Source organism: Sitodiplosis mosellana, unplaced genomic scaffold, assembly GCF_009176505.1.
Source record: "Sitodiplosis mosellana isolate CC-2019 unplaced genomic scaffold, AAFC_SMos_1.0 Smas_scaffold_6167, whole genome shotgun sequence".
Classification (NCBI taxonomy): Eukaryota; Metazoa; Arthropoda; class Insecta; order Diptera; family Cecidomyiidae; genus Sitodiplosis; species Sitodiplosis mosellana.
The window spans coordinates 4143406-4166019 of record NW_022601408.1 but is presented as its reverse complement, the minus strand read 5'-3'; the positions used below and the strand labels follow the sequence as shown (position 1 = coordinate 4166019).

Genomic DNA, 22614 nt, shown 5'->3' with positions numbered 1-22614 from the left:
TACATTCTTCTAACCATTATTAGTTGCAATGAAACATACTTCTCTTTATTGCTACGCACTTGGACCAACTTGCGTTCCTTTACGTCTCACTAATGGATATTTGCTATATATAAACAAAATTCTTTTTTGCACTTAATTTTATTCTAGGATAATAATTGATTTGATGAAAATTTTGTTGATACACAAATCAAATCAACCGCTGACTTCACAGCAATAAAATCAGATCACATATGCAAACAGAACAATTGATATTTGATTCTTTCATCATTGAATTAATTCAATGTTAGTTCACCCTAACTATGCCATAATCCAAAGTATATTTGAACAATAACACAGAAAAAAACATATTTCGTTTAAGTATACGCCTGTAATTGGTGACCGTTTTATTGCCTTTTTTTTAGTAGACAACAATCGAGCAGCCAAATGAATGAATGATGATGATACCACCCTTCTCAGATTTCAATCGTAGCGCCTGCACATGGGCTATCTATTTCAGTTGCTACAATCAATAACGGGCTGACTAGTTCGACTTGGAAAATGGTAATGAAATCAAAGGGATGTTATTGTAAAAGTGGTTCGTTAGTGCCCGAGTATACACATACATTTAACAGTATAATCGAATCTGTTTGCTGCGGCAAAATGAGATTTTGTGAGAACCGTAAGCAAGCAGTGTTTTTAGTTTGTTTTGGGATATGCTGGCTTCAATGTGTTAGAGGTATTATGCAAACAAACAATCATGGGAGAGAGAGAGAGAGAGAGAGAGAGAGAAAGAGAGAGAGAAAGAGAGAGAGAGAAAATAAAAAAACGCACAACAAATGAATGAGAATTTTCGAGGGAAAATCGATGTATGCGAACAAAAAACATTGAATGTGGAAGGCGGTTGCCACACATTGATCCAGAGTAAACAAAGATCAATTTAGATTTTATTAGCAGTCGCATGTAATTCGGATGTTAAAAATCGGATTAGTTTTTCGTTTTGTTGACTATTACCGTCGTTGCTACCAGCTCAATGGTCGGATTCTTTCCCTTTTTTGCTGGTCATACACACTTATGGATTTATTTCGTTTTTTTTCACTGCTCACCACACTAAATCTATCGTGTGCAAACGTTGATGTTATTTGCATATGTATACGGTGTGTGTATGCATTTGTATTGCTGTCAAAACATATTCTTATTTCGTAGCACATTCGATATTGGCCAAGCAATCAACATCAGTTTGTTGTCTAAGCAAAAAGTGAGAGAGAGAGAGAGAAAGAGAGAGGGAGGAAATAAAATGTTGACTTTCACATGAAATTCGATATTATAAATGGAATTAATAGATTAAACACATATATCTTTCGGATATGAAAAGAGTGACAGATTGAATGACGTGGACAGCGACAGTCAAAAAATGAGCCACAATCAATGCAGCCATCCTGAAAATAGTACGACGCATGCTGATTCATCACGCAGCAAATCTCAAACTGAATACCCAAATATGGATAATTTGGAGGTTCACATTGCTCGTCGCCGCCGTCGTCGTTAACCAAAATTTATACAAATATGTGTATATGTATAGAAACCATCGATATGGTTTTGATCCGACGGCAAGCCTGTGCAAGCGATTTTCGCCTATTACAACACATCCCATCAGATTATTGCTATGGATTTTTTTTTCAACTCAATGCTAAAATACATTCATGGCGATGGTCGGCTTTAATTTGGTCTTTTGTTCGCGTTTCTTCCACTCGTCATGAGGCTTGATTTAATTGATGGGGTAGTACGATAGGTGAGCACAATTGATTCGATTATCCGTGCACAAGCTAATTGTGAGAAAAATAAATAAACAAATACCCAATTTAAGTGCTAGATAAATGTTTGGCGATGATTAAATTGGTCAATATCCCAACTCAAAACATTGACGAATATACACAATGAAGAAAAAAAAATAAAGAGAAAAAAGAAACGGAGGAATTGTCGACAAAATAGAAGGTTCAAATAATGAGAAATGACATTTTGATGCTGAATGCGATGGTCATTGTGTATGAATGCCGAGCTAACAAGATGACAAAAACGCTTTCTTTTGATTATGCAAATCCATTTTAAACAATTAATTGACTAAATTATTGGGCACTCTTCATTCATTTTTATTTTTTCTTATTTGCGTTAATTGTTCTTTGCTTTCATCCCAACGTAGACTTGCACCATTATCGATTTTTTTTTCTTCATTGAATGCTTTTCGTAAAACGAAATCACTTCCAAACATAGAAAATTCGATTAATTTCAAAGGTATTTGGACTTTCTTTTGTTCTGCTTTCTTCACAGCAGTTCACGTAGAATGACCAATCAATTTTTATCGATTGGATTTGAATAGATCGGTCATTATTTGCTGTGACAGCAATGTGCATCGCATTAATGACACTTCTCCGCGTGTTTTAGCTGGTGTGGAAATATATCTACAAACAAATGAATTGAAAATTCAAAATTAACGATTTCAATGTTTCAAGATTGTGTCTGTGTGTGTGTATGTGCGTGTCGGCTTCCGAATTCAAGAAGCGATGAATATTTTGTATTATTTACACGCAATCATTCACAAGAATCCGGTTCGCGTTTGCCATCAAGCCAATCCAAACGGCTCAATCATTCACCACTCTATCGTGGCAAGATAAAAATGAGAATGAATACAGTTTTTACGGGTCAATATCCTCCAGTCCAGTCCTCCAGTGGTTTTTATTCCTATTTAAAGTTACATAAAAATCATTCGATGTCATCAATTTGCTGTCGTTTGGCATCCCTATGAACATCATAAATGTAAAAGATTTGGAATAAGATTTTCGTTTTATCAAATCATTTTTTTCTCTCTCTCTCTCTCTCTCTCTCTCTCTCTCTCTCTCTCTTTTTCTCTATCTCTCTCTCTCTAATCATAAAGCGCTCAAACCACTTATGATTTTGAACTGATGTAAATGTTTCCATTGAAGGCGATAGAAATGGGTTCTTTTGCATCGGAACAAAACAAGAAGGTACATGCGCAGTTCCACGTAATGTCTTGTGACACGAGATTAATCGATTGGATGAGAGCTCTGCTACTGTTGTCGCCGTCGTTCCATAATTATATCAAGAGAAAAAAAAAAACATTTCTATAAATGTGAAGAAATAAAAAGTGAAAAAGGGAGATAAGTAGAAATCGATGATAATGGCTGAAAATATAGCAGCACCGAAAGAATCGGGGAACATGTTAATGAGTGAGAATTGAAATTGAAATATTAGCTCAAAACCATTTGCTCGCTACCCAGTACCAGTTTTGAACATCGATAAAGAACTTGCCGAAATGAATTAATTATAATTGAATTATAATGCCACCAGAGCAATAAATGAAGATGTCAATTAAAAAATTTTCTACTCGCTTTGGTCTACTTTTTAGTACAATTGCACGTTTATCACTAATCGACGAAGAAATACAAATATCAAAGTAATAGGAATGATAGGAGATGTATCAGGCAATATTAATCTGGCAATAGTAAAATTTTACTGAAACAGGTAGAAAAAAAAGTCGTGAATTCTTCGAAACAAAAAACAGATAACAAGACACATAAATTCCAAAATATATACTATATTGAAAAATTAATTTTTCGTTGTTGAATACTTTATTGGACTTATTGAAGTTTTAATAGGTCATTAACTTTGATGATAACTGCGGCCAATGGAAATTTTTCTCAAGTATCTAAAAATACGAAATTCGAAAAAGTCGTAAATTTTCTAATTTCAAACCATTGCGTTCATCGATAGATCTTGTCTATGATGTTTTTATTAAAAATGACTCGCAGATGCGCGTCAATTTATGACGGAACAGTACGGTGTCATAAATTTGACTGGAAATTCAACATGTTCTCCTTATCGATTTATATCAAATTTTTAAATCCACACTTCGTCTCATATTCGAAAAATCACCTGCAAAATGAGCCTGAATTTATTGATTTTTTGAGCAAGAACAAGGGCCAAAACGAAAAACTTTAATTAATAACCCGATTATTGAATACATTTTTGTGAAACAAAAAAGAAAAAAAACTTTTTCCGTCCCATCGTCCAAGTGCTGAGTGTATGTTATTGTGTTTTTCAGTTTATTGTTTATAAATCATTGCAGGTCGATGCGAGCAAAACTTCGAATAAGATAAAATCATTTAACTCAAAAACTATAGGAATACGAACAATTTAACAGGCTATCAGGAATGGTGTCAGGTGAATTTTTTCCATTTTCAATCATAAGAAGAATCAATAGAAAAAGTTCTACTACTGTACCAGTCGAAGAATGTTTTCTTTTGAATCGTTCAAATCTATTGAATACTGAGAACGAGAATAGAATTATGAAAAGCAAGATAACTTAAATCGAATATTAATAATAACAAACAAAGCAATTGAAATTGCTTTCAATGCGAAAGTATGTTTTTACTTTTATTCTCCGATACGGGTTAGATTTCTGTTCTGTGTGAACTTGAAGGGAATCTCAGTCAATGACAATCAATGCTCAATGAAAGGCAAACAGAGAGAAAATAGGGGTACGATTGGAGCGAAATATCCGCAAAGGGATTTATCTCTAACTCCCATGCACAAATACAAAGGAAGAAGAGAAAAAAAAAATGGAGTATATGCATGAATGTGAGTGGCTTGTGACGCGAATGCAAATGCGCAGGCGTGAAATGAATTTGTTATGCATTTTCATTTCTTGTACCATGTTTCTGTTCACCGTTTTTCTTTCTTGGCATTTGAACGTGGGGAATCGACCGACGCCAAATTGCACGAATTGATTAGAGCAATGACGAAAAAAATAACAACAATACAAGAGAACAGAACAGAATAACTAGTCAACGTTTGTGGAATTTTGAGCGCACAGATCTCATTTGCACAATATCACTCCTCCCCCCTTCTGAATACACACACTGTGTATTGTCTTCCATTGAATACATAATCCTCTTGGAATTGAATGGATCCATCAGACCGAATAAATGCGACGTACTCATTGGACTGCTACATGTTGTGTTTCCAATCATATTCATTTTGTGGCCAGTGGCAAATAAAACAATTCATTGGCCAGCTATTGTATATACTGTACACGATTTTCTGCGGTCTACAAAGTAAACACATGAAAATGGAAGGCATTGGACTATTGCTCTACCTTTACCCACAATCTTACTTTGCATAGCCTATAAGAGCCACAAATGTTAATAATTTTCTGAGGAAATGTATGCACCCGATGGAAATGAACAAACGAACTGGAGGAATCACAGTCCAAAGCCATTCACACAATCGCCCATTCGTACAGTTGAACGCAAACTCATCGATTTCCATGTCTGTGCCGACGTTGCATTTGAACGAAAACGCTAAAAGGAAAATTTACGCTGCCAATTTGAACGGAGAAGAGAATACATGCAGCAGGAACAACGAATAATACGGTAGAGCAGAAGAAAGAAGTGTGCTTTCTGAAAGTGAACACAAGAGAATGAGAGCGAACAAGAACGGTGACGACGACACCGACAACGGCAAATTCAGTGGTCGGCAATAGCTAAAAGAAGTTTTTCGGTGATGGCTGCTGCCGTTTTGCTGTTTGTATCATGCAGTTTGCTATTCCATACGAACCAATGTGATGGTGCACGTACCACGAGTGAGTTGAGTAGAGAGTATATGTATTCATAAGAATTAGCAATCGTTACGGTTCAAATAAACGAACAGTCGTGGGCATATAAGTGTAGTGTAATATCCCTGCACTAGCTAATTATGGTGTAGCACGGCATGTACATGTACACTCTCTCAGTTGCTTCAGTTCATTTAACCGCTTGCCACTACCGCCGTCATCACCGCCGCCGTAGCTGTCGCTGCTGGTATCATATTATTGCCACTATATTTCTTCTCGAAGCATATTTATAGCTCCACCCAGAGCCAATTACGTGCTATTAATACGCAACACGGGTGCACTACTATCTACTCGCTTAGGACTATTAAAATTGAACATTTCGTTGCACACCGTCGAAGTGCCCTTTCTACAAGTTTATTATTGGGCACAAACAAATGAGTCAAAGTTTAGATAAAGAAGAGCATCCAATTCCCATTATTATTCAAATGAAGCATTTAATGTGAACAAAGACTGTGTGTTCGTTTTTGAATTTTGTAAAAAAATTGTCTCTTTATTGTATTACAAACTGTCATTGGTAAACGAAAGAAGTTCTTCAACCTATTGGACCGTCTCTTTATATTTTCGAAAATATACTTCAAACTTCCACTGTATATGTAATGTAGATGCATTTTACATCGACCTATGTATTTCGACCCACAGACTTCAAAAAAAAAAAATTGTATTTTCAAACGGCAGCAGCAATTTGATTCGGCTTCATGTCGTTTAATCTTAATGCGATGATTTAATGATGTGTCTCAATATTAAAAATTTATCAATTTGATGCATCATTTTGTAGAGATATCACCAGATTTATGAGAATTAACGCTACATGTGCGATTTTCTCGGTGTTTTCTCTCTCCCTCTCTCTTTCCTTCTTTCTTTCTTTCTTTCTTTTTTTTTTATCTCGCTTTTATCGAACATAAAACTTCATGAATTCTTTATGAAAAGGTGTAAAGTGGAAAATTCTACATAATAAACATGCGAAAAACTAGCAGGAGAAACTTTCTCCTCGAGAAAGTCGATTATTTGAAAAAGATAGAAAAAATACTGAATGAATGAATGAACAAACAAACAAAATAAAATTGGCGAGTTATCGTCGCTGCATCGCAAGGAAATCATGCAAAAATTGAAGCTAATTCTCGATTATTATCTCAACGTAAAACTTGATTTACATAGCAATTAAGCAATGTGCAGTTAAAATTCATTTAAATTTTTATTTAATTAAAATTTTATCTATTCCTTTACATCGTTTTATTATCGCTGCATTTTGCTTGGTTGTTTTTTTTTTATGAGAGTGCTCACTTGAACGGCGAGTTCTTGTTTGCGATTGCTTCCCGCTTGCAAAGAAAGCAAATTAAAAAGAGATTCACGATTATCAATTTCATGAATGTTTTAGCACTATAGAAAATAGAATTGTGCGCTTCCGAAAGTTCAAACTGTGCGCAAAAACTCTTGGTGAAAAATTATGCATAGGATAAAATTGCATACACACACTGTACACACTCTCTCAACGGCTCGACTCGAGATTCGATAGATCGCGCGCACACGATGAGACAACAGAAAGAACGATGAGGATGACGACAACGGCGAAGACGACCTAACGACCAAGCGACGAAACAGAGAGACATAAGAAACAGTATCAAACTGATAAATTAGCAAACGATGCATGCGCAGGCGCACACAGTTTAAGCAGATATCTATTATATTCACCGAGCATTGCACACAAAAAAGCAAATTGGTAAAAGTGGAGTGTCGCCGGGAAATTTGACATTACTTTGTATATTTCTATATAAATTTTCCCGGAGCCATTTCATATTCACCGGCGTTAACTTAATAATTTGAAATGTTCCAACGCAAATGAACTCCATCTATTGTTTCAAACGGTAAAATGAACTAATTAACCGAAAAATAGTTTTCGACGAATTATGTCAACGCCGGTAAATATGAAATGAGTCGAAGATTTTTTTAAATAGAAATATACATAGAAATGCCAAATTTCCCGGCGACTCTTTACATTTACCAATTTACTTTTGTGTGTGTGAGCATTGGGCATTCAACATTCGGTAATATAGATGCGAAACGATGCATTACATACAAATAATCGCCATGAAAATGCAATATCATCATTAGCAAACGAATGCAAAGGACTCATCTGTGTTTTACTACGATATGCGAATATGCAAAAAAAACACTAAAAACAACATTATTTTATCGCATTGTCGTGATCAACGGGGTAACAAAAAAAAAACCGGCATACACAAACACACACACACACACACACACACATATCAACAATTGCGCTCACAAACACAAACATTTTCGCGCTACGAGCAAGATAATGTATTGCAGACATATTGTGCAGGACTAGACGTTTGGATGTGAGGCGAAGCGAGATAGAACACAATTAAAAAAGAACCTAAATTATAAGACTACAATGTTAACAAAGGAAAAAAAAGAGACTCGTATTGTACCTTTAGTGTATGTCTATACATATGTGCGCCACGTACAACATCGGCACAGATTCATCTGGCATTACAAATTCATTGTAATTTAATTCTTATTGAGCATAAGATGTGAACGTTTAGTGTTGCTACTCCGACAAACGTGTTTAATGTTCTTATAATTATGATTACTGTATCGAAATGTTGTGAATTTTGTACACTAAGCCAATTCATGCAGCGGACAATATTATACAGTTCGGTATATTCTTCAGACAATCTTACTGCGCTATTACACGAATAGAGCTTGATTTGCAGTATTTATTAAGCGATTGATAGCCATATCAGCTACCACGCGGCAACAGCACCCGATATTCAGCCAAACGGATTGTCATCTTCAATTAATAATACCATTTCGTAGTGATCATTCAAATTGCACAAAAAAAAAAAAATTATTAATAAACTAGGTATGTATATCGTCGACTAATGACCAATCGTGTGCAAATATTGGTAACAACATAATCAATCTAGTTTTCATTCTGAAAATAATAATCAATGGTACATTCACCAGGCGACATATAAGATGTATGGTATAAATAAAAACATTAGATATAAGGTCAAGCAAAAACAGAATTTTCCTGTGTGTATGTGTTTTGAATATTTTAGCTGAACTTCAGTTCTGGCTCTAACTTTGGCTCTGACTCTCTGTTGGACGTCTCATTTCAACCTAATAATACCTCTTCGTAATCCCACCCGCCACTTTTATTATTACATCTCTACGATTTTAGTTTCTTTTTTTCTTCTTCTCTCTTTTGTTTGTGTCGCCGTCAACATTTCATCGACATCAATATTACTGTTATTGTTCTCGACATAATCATATTCGTATTAAATTACGGAACGTCATCGTGAGCACACAGAAAAATTGTGTGCTTTCGTGAAAAATAGCCGGGCAGCAGATTCGAAACGCAGCCGATGTGAATGTCTGCTTACTTGATTACGACACTAATGTAAATAAATAATCGATGTGTGGCGAGCGCCGTTAAAGCACACAAAATGATATTTTTTTGGTTACGTTTTCATATAGGAGCCAAAGCGTACGGCGTTGATGACGATGATGATGAAGAGATGGAGGCAAGATTCGAGGGGCGTCCCGACGCTGAACAAAATCAAACAGAGAAACAGTTGGGCAGAGGAAGCTAAATTAATAATTGTTTTTCATGTGATATTTGATAAATATACACATTATTAACAGCACTGCGGTTTGTAGACATACAGCCTCAGTCCATCGATCCAATGTGCAGCCGATGAAGCTCTTGATTTTCGCCCGTACAATTTCGTTTCATACGTATATATGTATGTATGTATGTACAAAACATTTTTCGGGGTAAGTGAATATAAGCGTAATATATTTGTTAGTGAATTGATTTTTAATGGATCTGCAGGAAGTATTCGTGTCATGTTTTTGATATTGTTGTTATAATTAATGACGCCGTTTATTGATGCTGTGTGGCTTTCAAACCGCAAAAAAAGAAATGTCATTCACTTTGTGCTTATATAACAATCGGTAATGGCCACAATTAAATATTTCAATCAATGCAACGCACACGAACATGTATGTGCTGCGTCTGTGAATATATGTATTATGTCCGACACAAAACTTTCCGCCTCAATTCGATTTTAAATATTTCAAATACCGCTCGATTAGCACAGGGATTTCAATAAATGGATAGCACACAGCAAAATTAATATTTAGTATGTTGAAGTGATTGGACTTGAAATGGAATTAAATATTGTTTTTTGTTTGGAATGAAAGTGTTTGCAAATTTCAATACGTATCCAAATTATTTTTCCGTTGAAATTTTTCCCATTTATTGCTTTCTTCGGAAACTCAGTAATACACACCGGGTGGCGATGTTGTTTTCATATCGATCAATATGTACGGACCACAATCGATCACCAACAAAATGAAGAGAAAAAAATGAAATGGAATTGTGAAAATGTCTATTTAATTGCAAGCGAAGTATACTCAAGCACATCATATCTCTGAAAATAAACAAAATTCAAATCCCCATTTGCAAACCAATTATGAACGCGATGTCTAACTTCTTGATATTTTCATTATTTCGCTCGAACTCTGCACGAAGCAGCTGAACCTTTCTCGTTACAAGCTTTGTTCAACCTTTCTAGGTACTCATTGACAACTGTCTTCGATGGTAATCTGTCAATCATAATTATTTCTCGGTGTGGTTTTTTTTCTGCTGTATTTCTTCCCCTTTTGGTCTCTTTGAAGAAATTATACGTGCAATTATAATTTTTGACACATGTCAATTTACTCTTTGCTTTGTGCAATCGAATTCTATTTCTGCTTAACGTTTCTTTTTTCAACTTTTGATTTGGCTTTGTTTTTATTTTTGTTTTGATTTGTAGGCACTTGGCGACATCATACACATTCATGCTGTAGACAACATTTTCTCTTAATTTTTTCACTTTGCTTTACCTTTTGTTCTTTATTCTTTCTATAGTATACTTGTTGAGAAAAACGCTTCAAAATATAAAAAGATGTTGTTGCCAATTGTTCTGTGTTTTTGTGCTGTTCCATTGTTTCCCTTTTTCCAATGACACTTTGATTTCTTTCGTGTCCCATACGAAACTTTGTGTCTGCTCTCTTTATAATTTTACTTTCAGTGTTATACTTCTTGAGCCACCCCCGTGAATTGAAATTTAAGCCTAATTCAATGGCAAAAAATCGAGAAAAAAGGACATAATTTGAAAAGTTAGTGAAATCAAAGCAGAAGTTAAAACCTATATACATATATGTATATATATATATATATCTGTATTCATGTGGCATACGGTGCACACTGTAAAATATGATCAATTGCATCTTCAAGAATGACAAAATCAGCGTGCGAGACTGAGAAAAAAGAGACAAAATGAAAATTGTTCTTTTTTTTTTTTTGGTTTTCTCGCATTGTGTAGTTAATGTGCTTTCCATTGTAATGGTGAGGTGGGAAGTAAATCTATTTATTGGCTTTGTATAGGTTAATCCACTCAAGAGTATATTCAAAAATGTCAATTGAATACTGAGTCAGATTTGTGAACATAGATTTGTTGCAACGGTTTTGAAGAGAGAAAGAGACCGAACCACACACACGCAGGGAAAATGAGAGTTTTCACTGCATCGCTCATGTGTTCATTGTTAGACTGTTAATGTTTTTCAATACAGTACGATGTACTCTTTGCACACATATCCAAACAAACAACATGCATTATCCGATTAAGTGATTACTTCAACGTCTAACAAAATTTATAAGTTCATTTCAAAACGATTTTTTGACTTCATTTCAGCTTCGAAGATAATCTAAATGTTTGCCAAAAATATTCCATGCTTCAAAATAATTCTCGTAGCACAATTTATCATCATCAAAATTTGTTTGCAATGTTTCTTCTCTATTGTGAATGCGCCCGAGAAGAGAAACACTGGCCTCTTTAATGTTGCCAATGGGATTAGTGATGGGCGGTAAAGAACTTTCCAAAATAAAACCATCACACAAAAACATTGTTATCGTATTGATTGTTTATGTAGGCAATTGGATTAAGTTACAATTGAAAATAATTGAAAATGCGCAAAGAGGAGTGCAGAGATTTAATGTTCAGTGTTTGTTGTATGGCGACGGCCATGAATAGGGAATCACTGCATGTTAATTCGATTTTCAGGTGAATTTTTCGGTGCAGATTCATAGAGTTAATCTCATAAAAACCCGTTTCCTTGGTGAACACGAGAAATTCCAATACTGACATGTGTTTTAACTAGCTTAAACGAAGAGAACATTTGCAAAAATATTTCAATAATAGAAAAAAAAATATACTTACGCATCGAATACCAACTTACAAAAACGAAATTTGTAATCGGATAATCGTACTGTTCAATACATAAAGACGCTCTCAATGCCCTTTTCAAGGTGTCAATTGTAGACTGACTTTTGAAAATATAAATACTTTCCCAGTTTTCCCAGTATTTTAGTGTAAATCCATTATTAAAATGATGAAATAATAATCGCAATGCAACCAAAGCTAAATGAAACAACGTGATGTTTGTGTAGTTTGAAGACTTTCAGTTTCTTACAGTTTATTTAATGTCTTTATACATATATATTCTTTTTTTTTTTTTTTTTTGTTCTCTTGTTTTCCATTATCTCAATAACCTAAACAATAGCTACTGATTATCTTATCCAAGATTTAATATGCATTTATATTTTTTTGATATATTTTATTTTTTAAATCTGGTTTGTTTCTCATTTCTATGTGACATTCTATTATAATTATTTCTTATAAGACTAATATGTATTTAGGTTATAGAATTCTTATTCCTTTTCCGATTTGTTCTTTTTTACACATTATTTTGTTGTATGTTTGTTGTTTTCTCTTTTATATTCGATAACTAATGACATGAAAATTCTAAACACAAAATAAAATCACATTGCGTGCATTTTGAGATAAATGATACACTCTCTATCTCTCCTGATAAAATTATTTATTATTTATCATTATTATTATTATTATTATTATTATCATTATTATTATTATTTATTGAGATGATGTATGAATGAGTGAGGACAATAGAAAATATATTGTGTATCGATATCAATGCGTTTGTTTCTTTGTATATAGTCAGTGTCTGTAGTTCACAAAAATTAAGCTCAAATTTTAAATTGAACGAAAAAATAGAGATTAAGTGATGTGCATTTTGCAGTCAAAATATTTACTATTAGTAGGGGATACGGTAGGCTTTTTAGGATAAAATAAAAACCAAATAATAGAAAAGTGAGAATGAGAAACGAAATACCTTTGGATTTTGATTCTATTTACATTTTCATTTGTTCTTTGTTTTCATCATATTTTTCCTCTCGATTTTTGCTCTACATAATTTAATCATATTACTAAATGTGCTTGAGTGAAGTTATCGATTTTTTCTTTTATTTTCTCATTTAAAACTACTATTTACAGGCTTACATATGAATGAAGTCTTTATGAAATGTATGTAAGTTCACTAAAATGACATTAATCTAACTTCATGTATTGATGTGTGTTTATGTGATTTTTTGTTTATGTTTTGTTGGTTTTGTGAAAATAAATTAGTGCAAAACAATTTTTAGCTGGCCGATTTTTTTTTTTTTTTGGGGGAAACCTGTGCCGAGCGCGACATATTCGAATTTGCTCAGTGCGTTGGGCCGGGTGGCTTTCTGTATGAAGATGTGTATGCATTTCCATTTCATGTAATGCTCGAAGTGCTAAATGTTGATTGCTCTCTCGCTTAATTTACGGTTATGGCGCATATTATGTGCTCAAACTTAATCAGTCAAAAAGTGTATTAAATTAGCGAATGCAAATTGCCACGCGGTCGTCTTGCTGATAAATTAATTTGTCAGATTATTTCTACACTACAGATGCATTCCGTTGCCGATGATGCCTGGTGGTGCGAAGTAGCCAATGTTGCCCATGTTCATGTAAATGGCTGTGCCTGTTGTACGGCCCATTTGTGCCATGCGAATTTTTTCAATTTCAGCCTCTTGCAAACGCTTCGCTTTGGCTCGACGATTCTGAAACCAGATTTTCACTTGCGTTTCAGTCAATCTCAGCGACGATGAGAACTCAGCACGTTCAGCAATACTTAAGTATTGTTTTTCACGAAACTTCTTTTCCAACGATAGTAATTGGGCCTGCATTTTAAATAAATTCAACATATTGAATAAACCAAATAAAAAGAAAACAATAAATGATTAGCGATTGACAAGTTTGAAAACAATCGGCTGACACTTATGGGGAAAAAAAAATCTAATGCAAAACTACTGGCTAAATGAGCATGTTTAATTACCGTTGTAAATGGTGTTCGTGGCTTTCGGTTTGGCTTATGTTTCCGTAGGTTGCATTTGATCCGAGGTACTTCACTACCATCTAGAATGGATAAAAAAAAACTATAATTAAATGAAATAGTTATTGGTACCATCATGGGAAGTGTTTGTCTTATTATAATGCGATTTGTCGGTGTTCTTCCACAACTGCGCCGGTGTTGTTGTGTTTTTTCATCGCCATGATTTTGCTCGAAAACGTAAATTGTATGCAGACATGCAAAAACGACGGCATATCAATTATGCTGCGGGAATAAATAAAATACCGACAAAAGTTTCATACATGGGCAAGAATTAAGATTTGCTTTCGGTGCTGTTGTGTTTTCCGTTTCTTTTTCTCTCTTTCTTTCCCTCTCACCCCTCCCCCCCCCCTCCTCTCTCTCTCTTCTTTCTTTCTTCTATTTTCCATTGGATTTTTTCAACAGTTTTTGTTCCTCTGTCTGATCTCGGCGAGGCCGGCTATAGGAAATTTGCCGACAACGTAAATAGTTTTGAGTCGTTCGCTTAATGCTGTTTTATATACACATGCACTCATCTACTCCATTCGGGCCGACTCACAAAAATTGTACTTCATTCAAGCCCATAAAATTCCTTACATTGATTTAGTACAATTCTCAGTAGCAATAAATCAATCGCTCTTTCTTTCTCTCTCTGTCTCTCTCTATTCGCTGGCTTAGTTGGACCTTTTTCATTTCGAGCTCTACTTTTTCCATGTTACGTTATTCGTTTCTGTCTCATCGTCGGAAAAGTGATTTTTTCGTTGATTTATTTGTCCGAATCCGATTTTATTTACATAAAATGGTAATTAAAAAGTATAAATTTGCCGTCGCTTTTGCTGTATGTGCCGCGCCGGTTGTGAATGTATGTGGTATGTGTATGAAAGTACCTATTTACCCCGATTTGCAGTTGCATTGTTTTATTTTTGTAGGTACGAATAACTCCAATATATTGGATACAAAGTGAAAAGGTGGAACAGATTTCGATAAGAAAGATGTTAATCAAACACTTTGCATCGGTCTTGTCTACATTAATTTTCCAAAAGAGAACATATTTTATCTGCTTGCAATGGAACGGTTTGTCTTTCTATTTTTTCCTATTTTTTTCTGTTTTTTTATTTTCATTCTGTCATAAAGTGCTTCGATATGCACGAATCAGAGCTGGCACATACATCGAAATTATCCCTTTTACGCAATCACACGTTCAACAAACTAATTAGAATTGCTGTTGAAAACGTTTTCAATCCTTCGTTATAATACGGAAAACCTTTTACACAACGACGCAACTAATGCATAAATCGTCAATCTGGTGCGTATACATATATATACGGTTAAATAGCGAAACAACAAGCGATGCAGGGCAAAACAAACGGTTGTCACATTAACAACTGAAATGCATGTTAATAGAGATGTTAATTTATTTACTGAAGTACAAACGACGAACCGTAAAAGCGAAAAATCTCGGCATTCCACTCGGATCGAATGTCTTACACGCAGTGTTTTGTATTTGTCAGTGAGTTTGATGAATGTTAAACTGAAAATGTACAAAATAAAAACAAAGCTCCATCTCACTTTCGATTGCTGTTTGTGCTCTTAACCGTCCATTTCGTTGCATCGTATTTTGCTTGTTGTATATAATTCATTCATTTCACTTTAAAGACCTTCAAATTCAATGCATCTCGTCGAGTTGCAATGCATGCTAGCAATGCTAGTAATGCTTAGTGGCTCAGTCAATCGAATACCAAGCGAGCGAGAGAGCGAAAAAAAAATGTGAAGATGACAAAAACAAACAAGGCAACAACAAAAAAAAATCCCTCGAAAACGAAAAGAAAAAACGAATAAGTGGAAATGATTCATTTAACGACATTTTTGTATCTCTGTCACTCACTTGTACGCACTTGCGACCCAACTACCGATTAACGGTTTGGCATTGTTGAGCCTTTGTCGTTTTATTTTTTTCTTTCTCTCTCGCTTTGTCGACCATTTGGCTTAGTTATCGTTAAATGGAATGAGGGAGTCAATTTTCGGCTATGTGAGCTCCATTTATTAGCCTAATTTACTTCTATTTATTAAAATCACATTAAATTTGGTGTCTTCGTCAAATGCATTTACAAAAACACCTCCGACATCCACAACATCATCAAACGTCCATCGCATGAAATGAACACTGAATGATGGAAGCGCTAACATGCAACAATGAACAATTTTTTTTTTCTCGTCACATTTGTCCAACGAAAATAAATAATGAATATGCATGGCCCTTGGCTGTTAGTTCATTATGCTTATTAGTTCCATTATTTTAACTCCTTATCACACAAATGGAATCAATTTGAGTCTATTTGTATGCTTCGCTTAAATAAGTTTATGTGGCATTGCAATTGGAGTCGCTATTTTAACATATGACCAGTTATTGCTATTACTTATTACGCATATCTTTATATAATAATCATATTATGCTATGCAAAAATAAACGGTCTCTATTTATACGATACTTCGGCAATGACACGCTACAAATAAATAAACAAATGAAAGAACGAACGAATGAACTAAACAATTAATATACTAAAATGTTTTTTTTTTTTTCATTCGCCACCGCTGCCGTCGCTGCCACTGTCGTCATCGTCACCGTTAATAAAGAGTTAAGTGACAAAAAAATAGTATAAAAACAAAAGAAACAAATTTAATGTTGCGTTGATCGAAATTTCATAAAACTTTCTGCTACAATGGAAAGGTGGATTAATTCTGATGAATAAAAATACGGTTCTAAAATCGCTCTGTACACACGTTATACGAATGGGGCCTACAGTGTGTCGCATGCACAGGAAAGTAACTAACAGCCACTGTTGACAGCAACTGTTCAACAGCAGCGCTACGTAGCCAGCGGATTCTAAATGCTAGAAATCCAAGAGAAATAATTCTTTATATTTCTCATAAGAAAATAAAAAACAACAACACGCACCGTGCTTGAGTTTAGGCGAGAAGAAAAACATTCGTTAGCCAATAAATCACGGCATTGCTCATTTTCTCTGCTCTTACGCGTCGTGAGACAACGATAGCAAATTAATTTGAAAAAATAAATACAAAAAATGCCCATTCATAATATAATTTAGCAATTATGTTTATTGGTATTATGTTTTTAGCACTACATGAAATGTAAGGCTATTGGTCTCGTTTTTCCTCTCTGAAGATCAAAGACTGGTGTCAAGTGTCAACAAATTAGGCGTCCGGCTAGCAGGCATTGGTTTAAAGCAATGGTGTCGGACACCGTATAAAAAAAAGTTTGTTGTAAAACAACAAAGTAAAATTAATTAATTCAATTCTCCAGCAAGATCGCTTAATAGACGAAGAAAAACGATACGCAGCCCTCTAGGCGACGGACATTCAAAACAGTCATCGTACATATATTGAGCGGGCACTATCGATGCGTTCATTTGTGTGAGTGCGATTGTGTAAACGACAATGTTTGTGTTCAATATGTGTACTATGACAGCTTCGAGCATTTCACGCGTAGAGGCGTCTTGGCGTCTTGGCGTCTCACGTCAAATCTTACCCATGTATTTGTATACGAAGAAAGTGACCTTGTCTCCAGAAAGCAGAGTGGAATGAAGCGAAGCTCTGCAGTCTAGCTTTCCTGTTCTGTTCTTTTTGTTGTATTGTACTTTCTCTGCGTGTTCCATATCGTGCGCGCGGGCACGATGCTTTTTCACAGTCACTTGTGTGAGAGCATTTTTTTATCCGTTGCAATTAATTATTTATTTTGCCGCATATGCAACTTTTTGTCGATATAATCGCCACACATGCAATGGTAAGCGCTAGGTTTTTTTTTTCATTTTCACTTCACGAACACTAGGGGCTTACTTTGTACTATCCATTCGAGTCTATTGCACTGACACTCAAATTTATTTCCATTAACAAAATCCAACGAATGAAATTGATTTTTTTTTTTTTTGTTCTTTAATTTCGACTATTGCATTGCTATATTTTTTATGGGAGACAAGTGTTCGATCATTTCTCGGTTAAATTTCTCAGAATATTAAACGCTCCTATCCGTTTGTTTACTTTCTTTTCTAATCTTTAACGATTTTGTCTGGTTGTCACTAAATTAACACGCTCTTCAATCGAAATATTCACATTAATTAAAGTCGACCAATGACAAAATTCTTCATGCCATCTTTTCTTTATTCGTGGAATATTAGGCGAAAGCAACAAAAATGGAAATGTTGACAATCATTTTGATCAAGTGAAATTAATCCAAAATGACATAATTTTGTCTATATGCTGTCCCTTCTAGCTTGAATTTCTTCTGGCTTTTCAGTTTTTTTGTCATTGTGTGTATGTTTATATGTGATGAATGAATGAAGTTAACAAAGGTGTACAAAATGAAATCGACCAATTGGACGTTTCGACCTAATAGTTGTCACTCATAGCACATCAATAGATACATAGATTTATGGGAACAGTAAACTAGCTAGCAACAATCAACACACACATGGCCGCGGCTGCCGATTCTTCTGTAGTTTTAGACTATTTCGTGTTTGTATAAATGACTCTACATGGAATGTGTGAGTGATTTGGTGACATGCGTGTGATAAGTGAAACGAATTTTCAAAACTGATGTGTGCGCATGTTAGTTGTTGTTGTCTTTTTCAATTTCGTTTCGTATATGCGGAAAGAGAGTCGCAGCGATTGGAATGTGACTCGATGTATTGCTCTCGTAACATCATCAAACAAACAACACTTGCAGCGAATACTCCATGTCATACCATAATTTTTGATTTGCTCGGATGCAATTTCTCGGAATTATTGCGTATTTTATTTCCTCAATACACATAAAGAGACGTCAACCGGCGGCAACGTGCCACTTTCCAAGAATGAATTTGTGTGTTTGCTCACATACACACATTTTCGCTTCATTTTCACATATCGCTCCATATGTGGCGCAGACAAATGTACACATTTGCATGGACGCAACTTCACTTTTGTCTATTCCATTATTTAATTAGCGCAACAAATGCGTTTTACTCGTTCCCTCTAATTCAAACACTCATCGTTTTTGATGTAACGAATACAAAAAGGAGAGAAAGAGAAGGAGAAAAAAACTAAACTCATTTTCGAATTTCCACCCAAACTAAATGGAACAAATCAATTTACAAAGGAATGAGAATTCGGTACTATTTGAACCGTTCCGCTTAAACTTTATAGTTATTTCGTTATCGCGGTCCTTAAATCCACAATCCTATTTAAAATGGTGCGCAACTATCAAATTACATTCAATTGAAATGCGCGCATTAAAACGATCGAGTCAAGTCGTGTACGAGATTACTGATAACACTGTGAGAGCGAGCTGCTGGTGAGCACTGTGATCGTTAATTATTAATCGTTGTCGGCTGGGTGATAATGATGTGTGGTGTCGTTAGTGCAAATAAAATGTGCGCTGAATGAGAGAGGGGGGGGGGGGGGGGAAAACCAGCAAAAGTTGCAGTGGCAATGGCAACTACATATGAAGCAAAAACGAATTGTGAATTGCGAAATAAACGACTACGACGACAAAATCGAAAGCATATAACGTTTTAATTTTCGTTCGGTTGGCAGACAGTTGTTGCTTATAAAGCGCATTATGTTTGAACTTCAAAGCATTATAATAATAATAGTTAGGCAAAATGCAATAAAATTGCCTTGTAACAAGAATGGATCAAGCGCTTATGCACAATAGCAGACAAACGTGAATGAAAACGAAGGACAGCAGAGTAGCCAACAAGACAGTCGACAGAGGTGAAGAAAAAAGGAATGAAGAAAATAAGAAAAAAAAAATATAAATACAAAAGCTACACAATGTTTAATGAGATGAAAAAGACTAATTCAAGGTATCGCTTAATATTTGCTTATATCTTTGATGCTGGATGGCTTGCAATTTCTTGTCTGTGGTTTTACGTTGCGCGTCGCGCGTTCTGCACGCGTTTGCACATGCATCTATTTGCAGTTTCCGAAACGATTCGTAAAGTACTTTACAACTCTCGCAATTCAATTGATCGAGCGTTTCGTTGTTATTCGAATGCTTTTGTGTCTTAGTTACGTTTCATATTTATCGCATATCCTGCATTCGACTGGAGCAAAAGAGATAAACAAAACGATAAAGAGGGCTCGAGCGCGAGCGCGAGTGCGAGATCGCGTGTATGTGTTTGTTTTACTTGGATGACCGTCGCAAAATTCGCGCATGTTGTTATCATGTTCACCATATGCAAAATTGTGTGCATGGTTATGGTTGGTGCTGTGCGAACACGGGCGCACGCGCATATTTTATATAAACTCAATAAAATATTTACACCTTATATTTGTAATGTTGTAGTTTTTAACTAAAGTGTTGATTGTTTTGTTTAATGCTCGTTTGTCTTGCTGCGTTTTGAGTTTTATCTTTATTGCCTAAGTCTATTGATTCTGTCTCACAAGCCCATTTGAGGTAGTCATACACACATACACACACGGGATTCTTATTGTGACAAACAGGCGAGACCGATCCAAGACGGCTATGCATATAAAAACATTTGTGAAATATTTTCATATGCATATAGCTGGTTGCATTTGTGTGCTCCGTTTTTTTCGCTGTGCTGATTATGTTCATTACGTATCTGTTATTGGTTGGCTGGGGTTGCTCGGTCGTTTCTTTTCTTCTTTTTTTTTGTATCGCGCTCAACGATGATTGTTTTATTGTGATTATTCTGTATATCAAACAGCGAATGCATACCTTTGCAACAACATGTAAAACAGGCAACAGTAGCGCACAATAAAGCGAAACGCGATAAAAATTACCCGGCTTTTGTCTGACCATCGTCCGACATTTTAAGTGAATCAATTGAATGTGATTTTCATGTAGCAAGCATAACGAAAACCGCCGCATTCAAGCCATTTTTTAATGTAACCAAAAAAATCTGTATAGAATACGTATCATGTACATTGTGCAAAATTTGAACTCAACGGAACGGATCGGAACGGATCAGATTGGAGAGACAAAGAGACCATAATACATCAGAACTATCATCGTTTTGTGCAAATGAATGTCATTTTAAATGTTATTAGTCAATGTCCTTATTATATACTTATGCCACGACATGCAAATCAAAAACCATCAAACATCTCTCCGCAGACCTCTTGTTATACATAGTTCCCCGGTACTCCCTGCTTGCAAGCATGATTTTCAAATTCCAAGCAAAATCGGAATTCGCATCATCTTATGTATTTATCAATATACAAACAAGTTTACAAGTGTAGCTTTACTCGTAAAATGTCAATTTTGCGCATTCAATTTGTACACAAGACTCGCGCAGATATTTAAGAAAAAAACATGTTTAAAAAAATTAGCAATTATTTCAAATTTTGTTATTCAAAGTATGTATAGTGTATACAAATGAAAAAGGAAACAAAAATATTATTCCGTCGATTGAATGGTTCAATGCTCAAATGGGAGATGAAATAGATTAAATGGAATTACGCCTCAAATCGCGTCGTGATAAATAAATTTCGGAATTAAGCCCAACGTATGGGAAAGTATTTCAATTTGGCAGACCTATGTGTTTTCATTCAAACGATTTTTTTCCGTCTGATGATATCTTTAGCCGATTTCAAGTTTTTGTGAATGAAACTGTTCAGCTCAATAAATTTGTCAACATTTAATTTTATCGCCTTTTAGATACACCAAACGGTACGGTACGATGATATTGTTAATTTCTGTATGCCGCGCATAGTTCTTTCGTGCAAATGTGAAATGGCGCAATTAGATTTTATAACACACATTTTCATACAACACAACACAGCTCAATATAATACAATATCAGTTTCCTTATGTATTTGATTTATTTTATTTCGTATTTTATGTGACTAATTAAAATTAATTATTCTTACGTTAATCTCATTTCGAATAAATGTGCGCTAAGATATATGGATTAAAATATTTGAGGTGTGTTCGACAGCTGCTGTGTTCCTTTTGTGTACAACTGTGGCTGTGTGATCGTATGTGATTTCCCTTATCGTCGAAAATGATACGGTCGAAGCTATCATTCTTCGCATGTTACACATTTTGTTTCTTTGGTACTCGCTTCGCAGAGCCAAAATTAGCTTCTGTCCGCGATATTTGTCGCCAAGTTCCAATGCGAATGAGAGACACCAAAAAAAAAAAAAAAACGTTTACATATTGAGATCAGAAACGTTGTATAAAATAAAACATTGGAATTAATGAATGAATGAATAAAATAAAAATTTAAGAAACTGATCCAAATGATAGAGACGATAAAATTTGGTAGTTTCTTCATTCGATTATGTGTTTTATGTTTATGAGCTTCCGCCAATGATGCTGCGCGAACGATGGAACTTTCAACACACAAACACACACAACAAAAATCCAGTTAAATTATTCGAACGACAAACGACAAAATCTCTATTTGTTCAACTACATTCAGCTACCTAAATTTTAAATTTATGGCGTTTTGGAATTTCGTTCTTGTGTTTTGTGAGAATTGATAAACTAATCGGAAAAGGTGCGAGAGCAATGCTTAGCGTGAAACAGCGACAAAACAAAATTCAATAATTGAGAGAGAGAGAGAGAGAGAGAGAGAGAGAGAGAGAGAGAGAGAGAG

General features: G+C 35.0%; 1 protein-coding gene across 1 annotated transcript in view; it reads right to left on the bottom strand.

Annotated features, from left to right (window-relative positions):
• Nucleotides 1-12197: 12197 nt before the first annotated feature.
• The window catches only part of LOC129575689 (muscle segmentation homeobox), a 23583-nt gene continuing 13166 nt past the window's right edge, over nt 12198-22614 (bottom strand). The window contains exons 2-3 of the mRNA XM_055459618.1: nt 13958-14037; nt 12198-13802 (exon numbers count right to left, since the gene is read on the bottom strand). Coding sequence (XP_055315593.1) covers nt 13524-13802; nt 13958-14037 — 359 coding nt within the window. The 3' untranslated portion in view covers nt 12198-13523. The remainder of the gene's footprint in view (nt 13803-13957; nt 14038-22614) is intronic.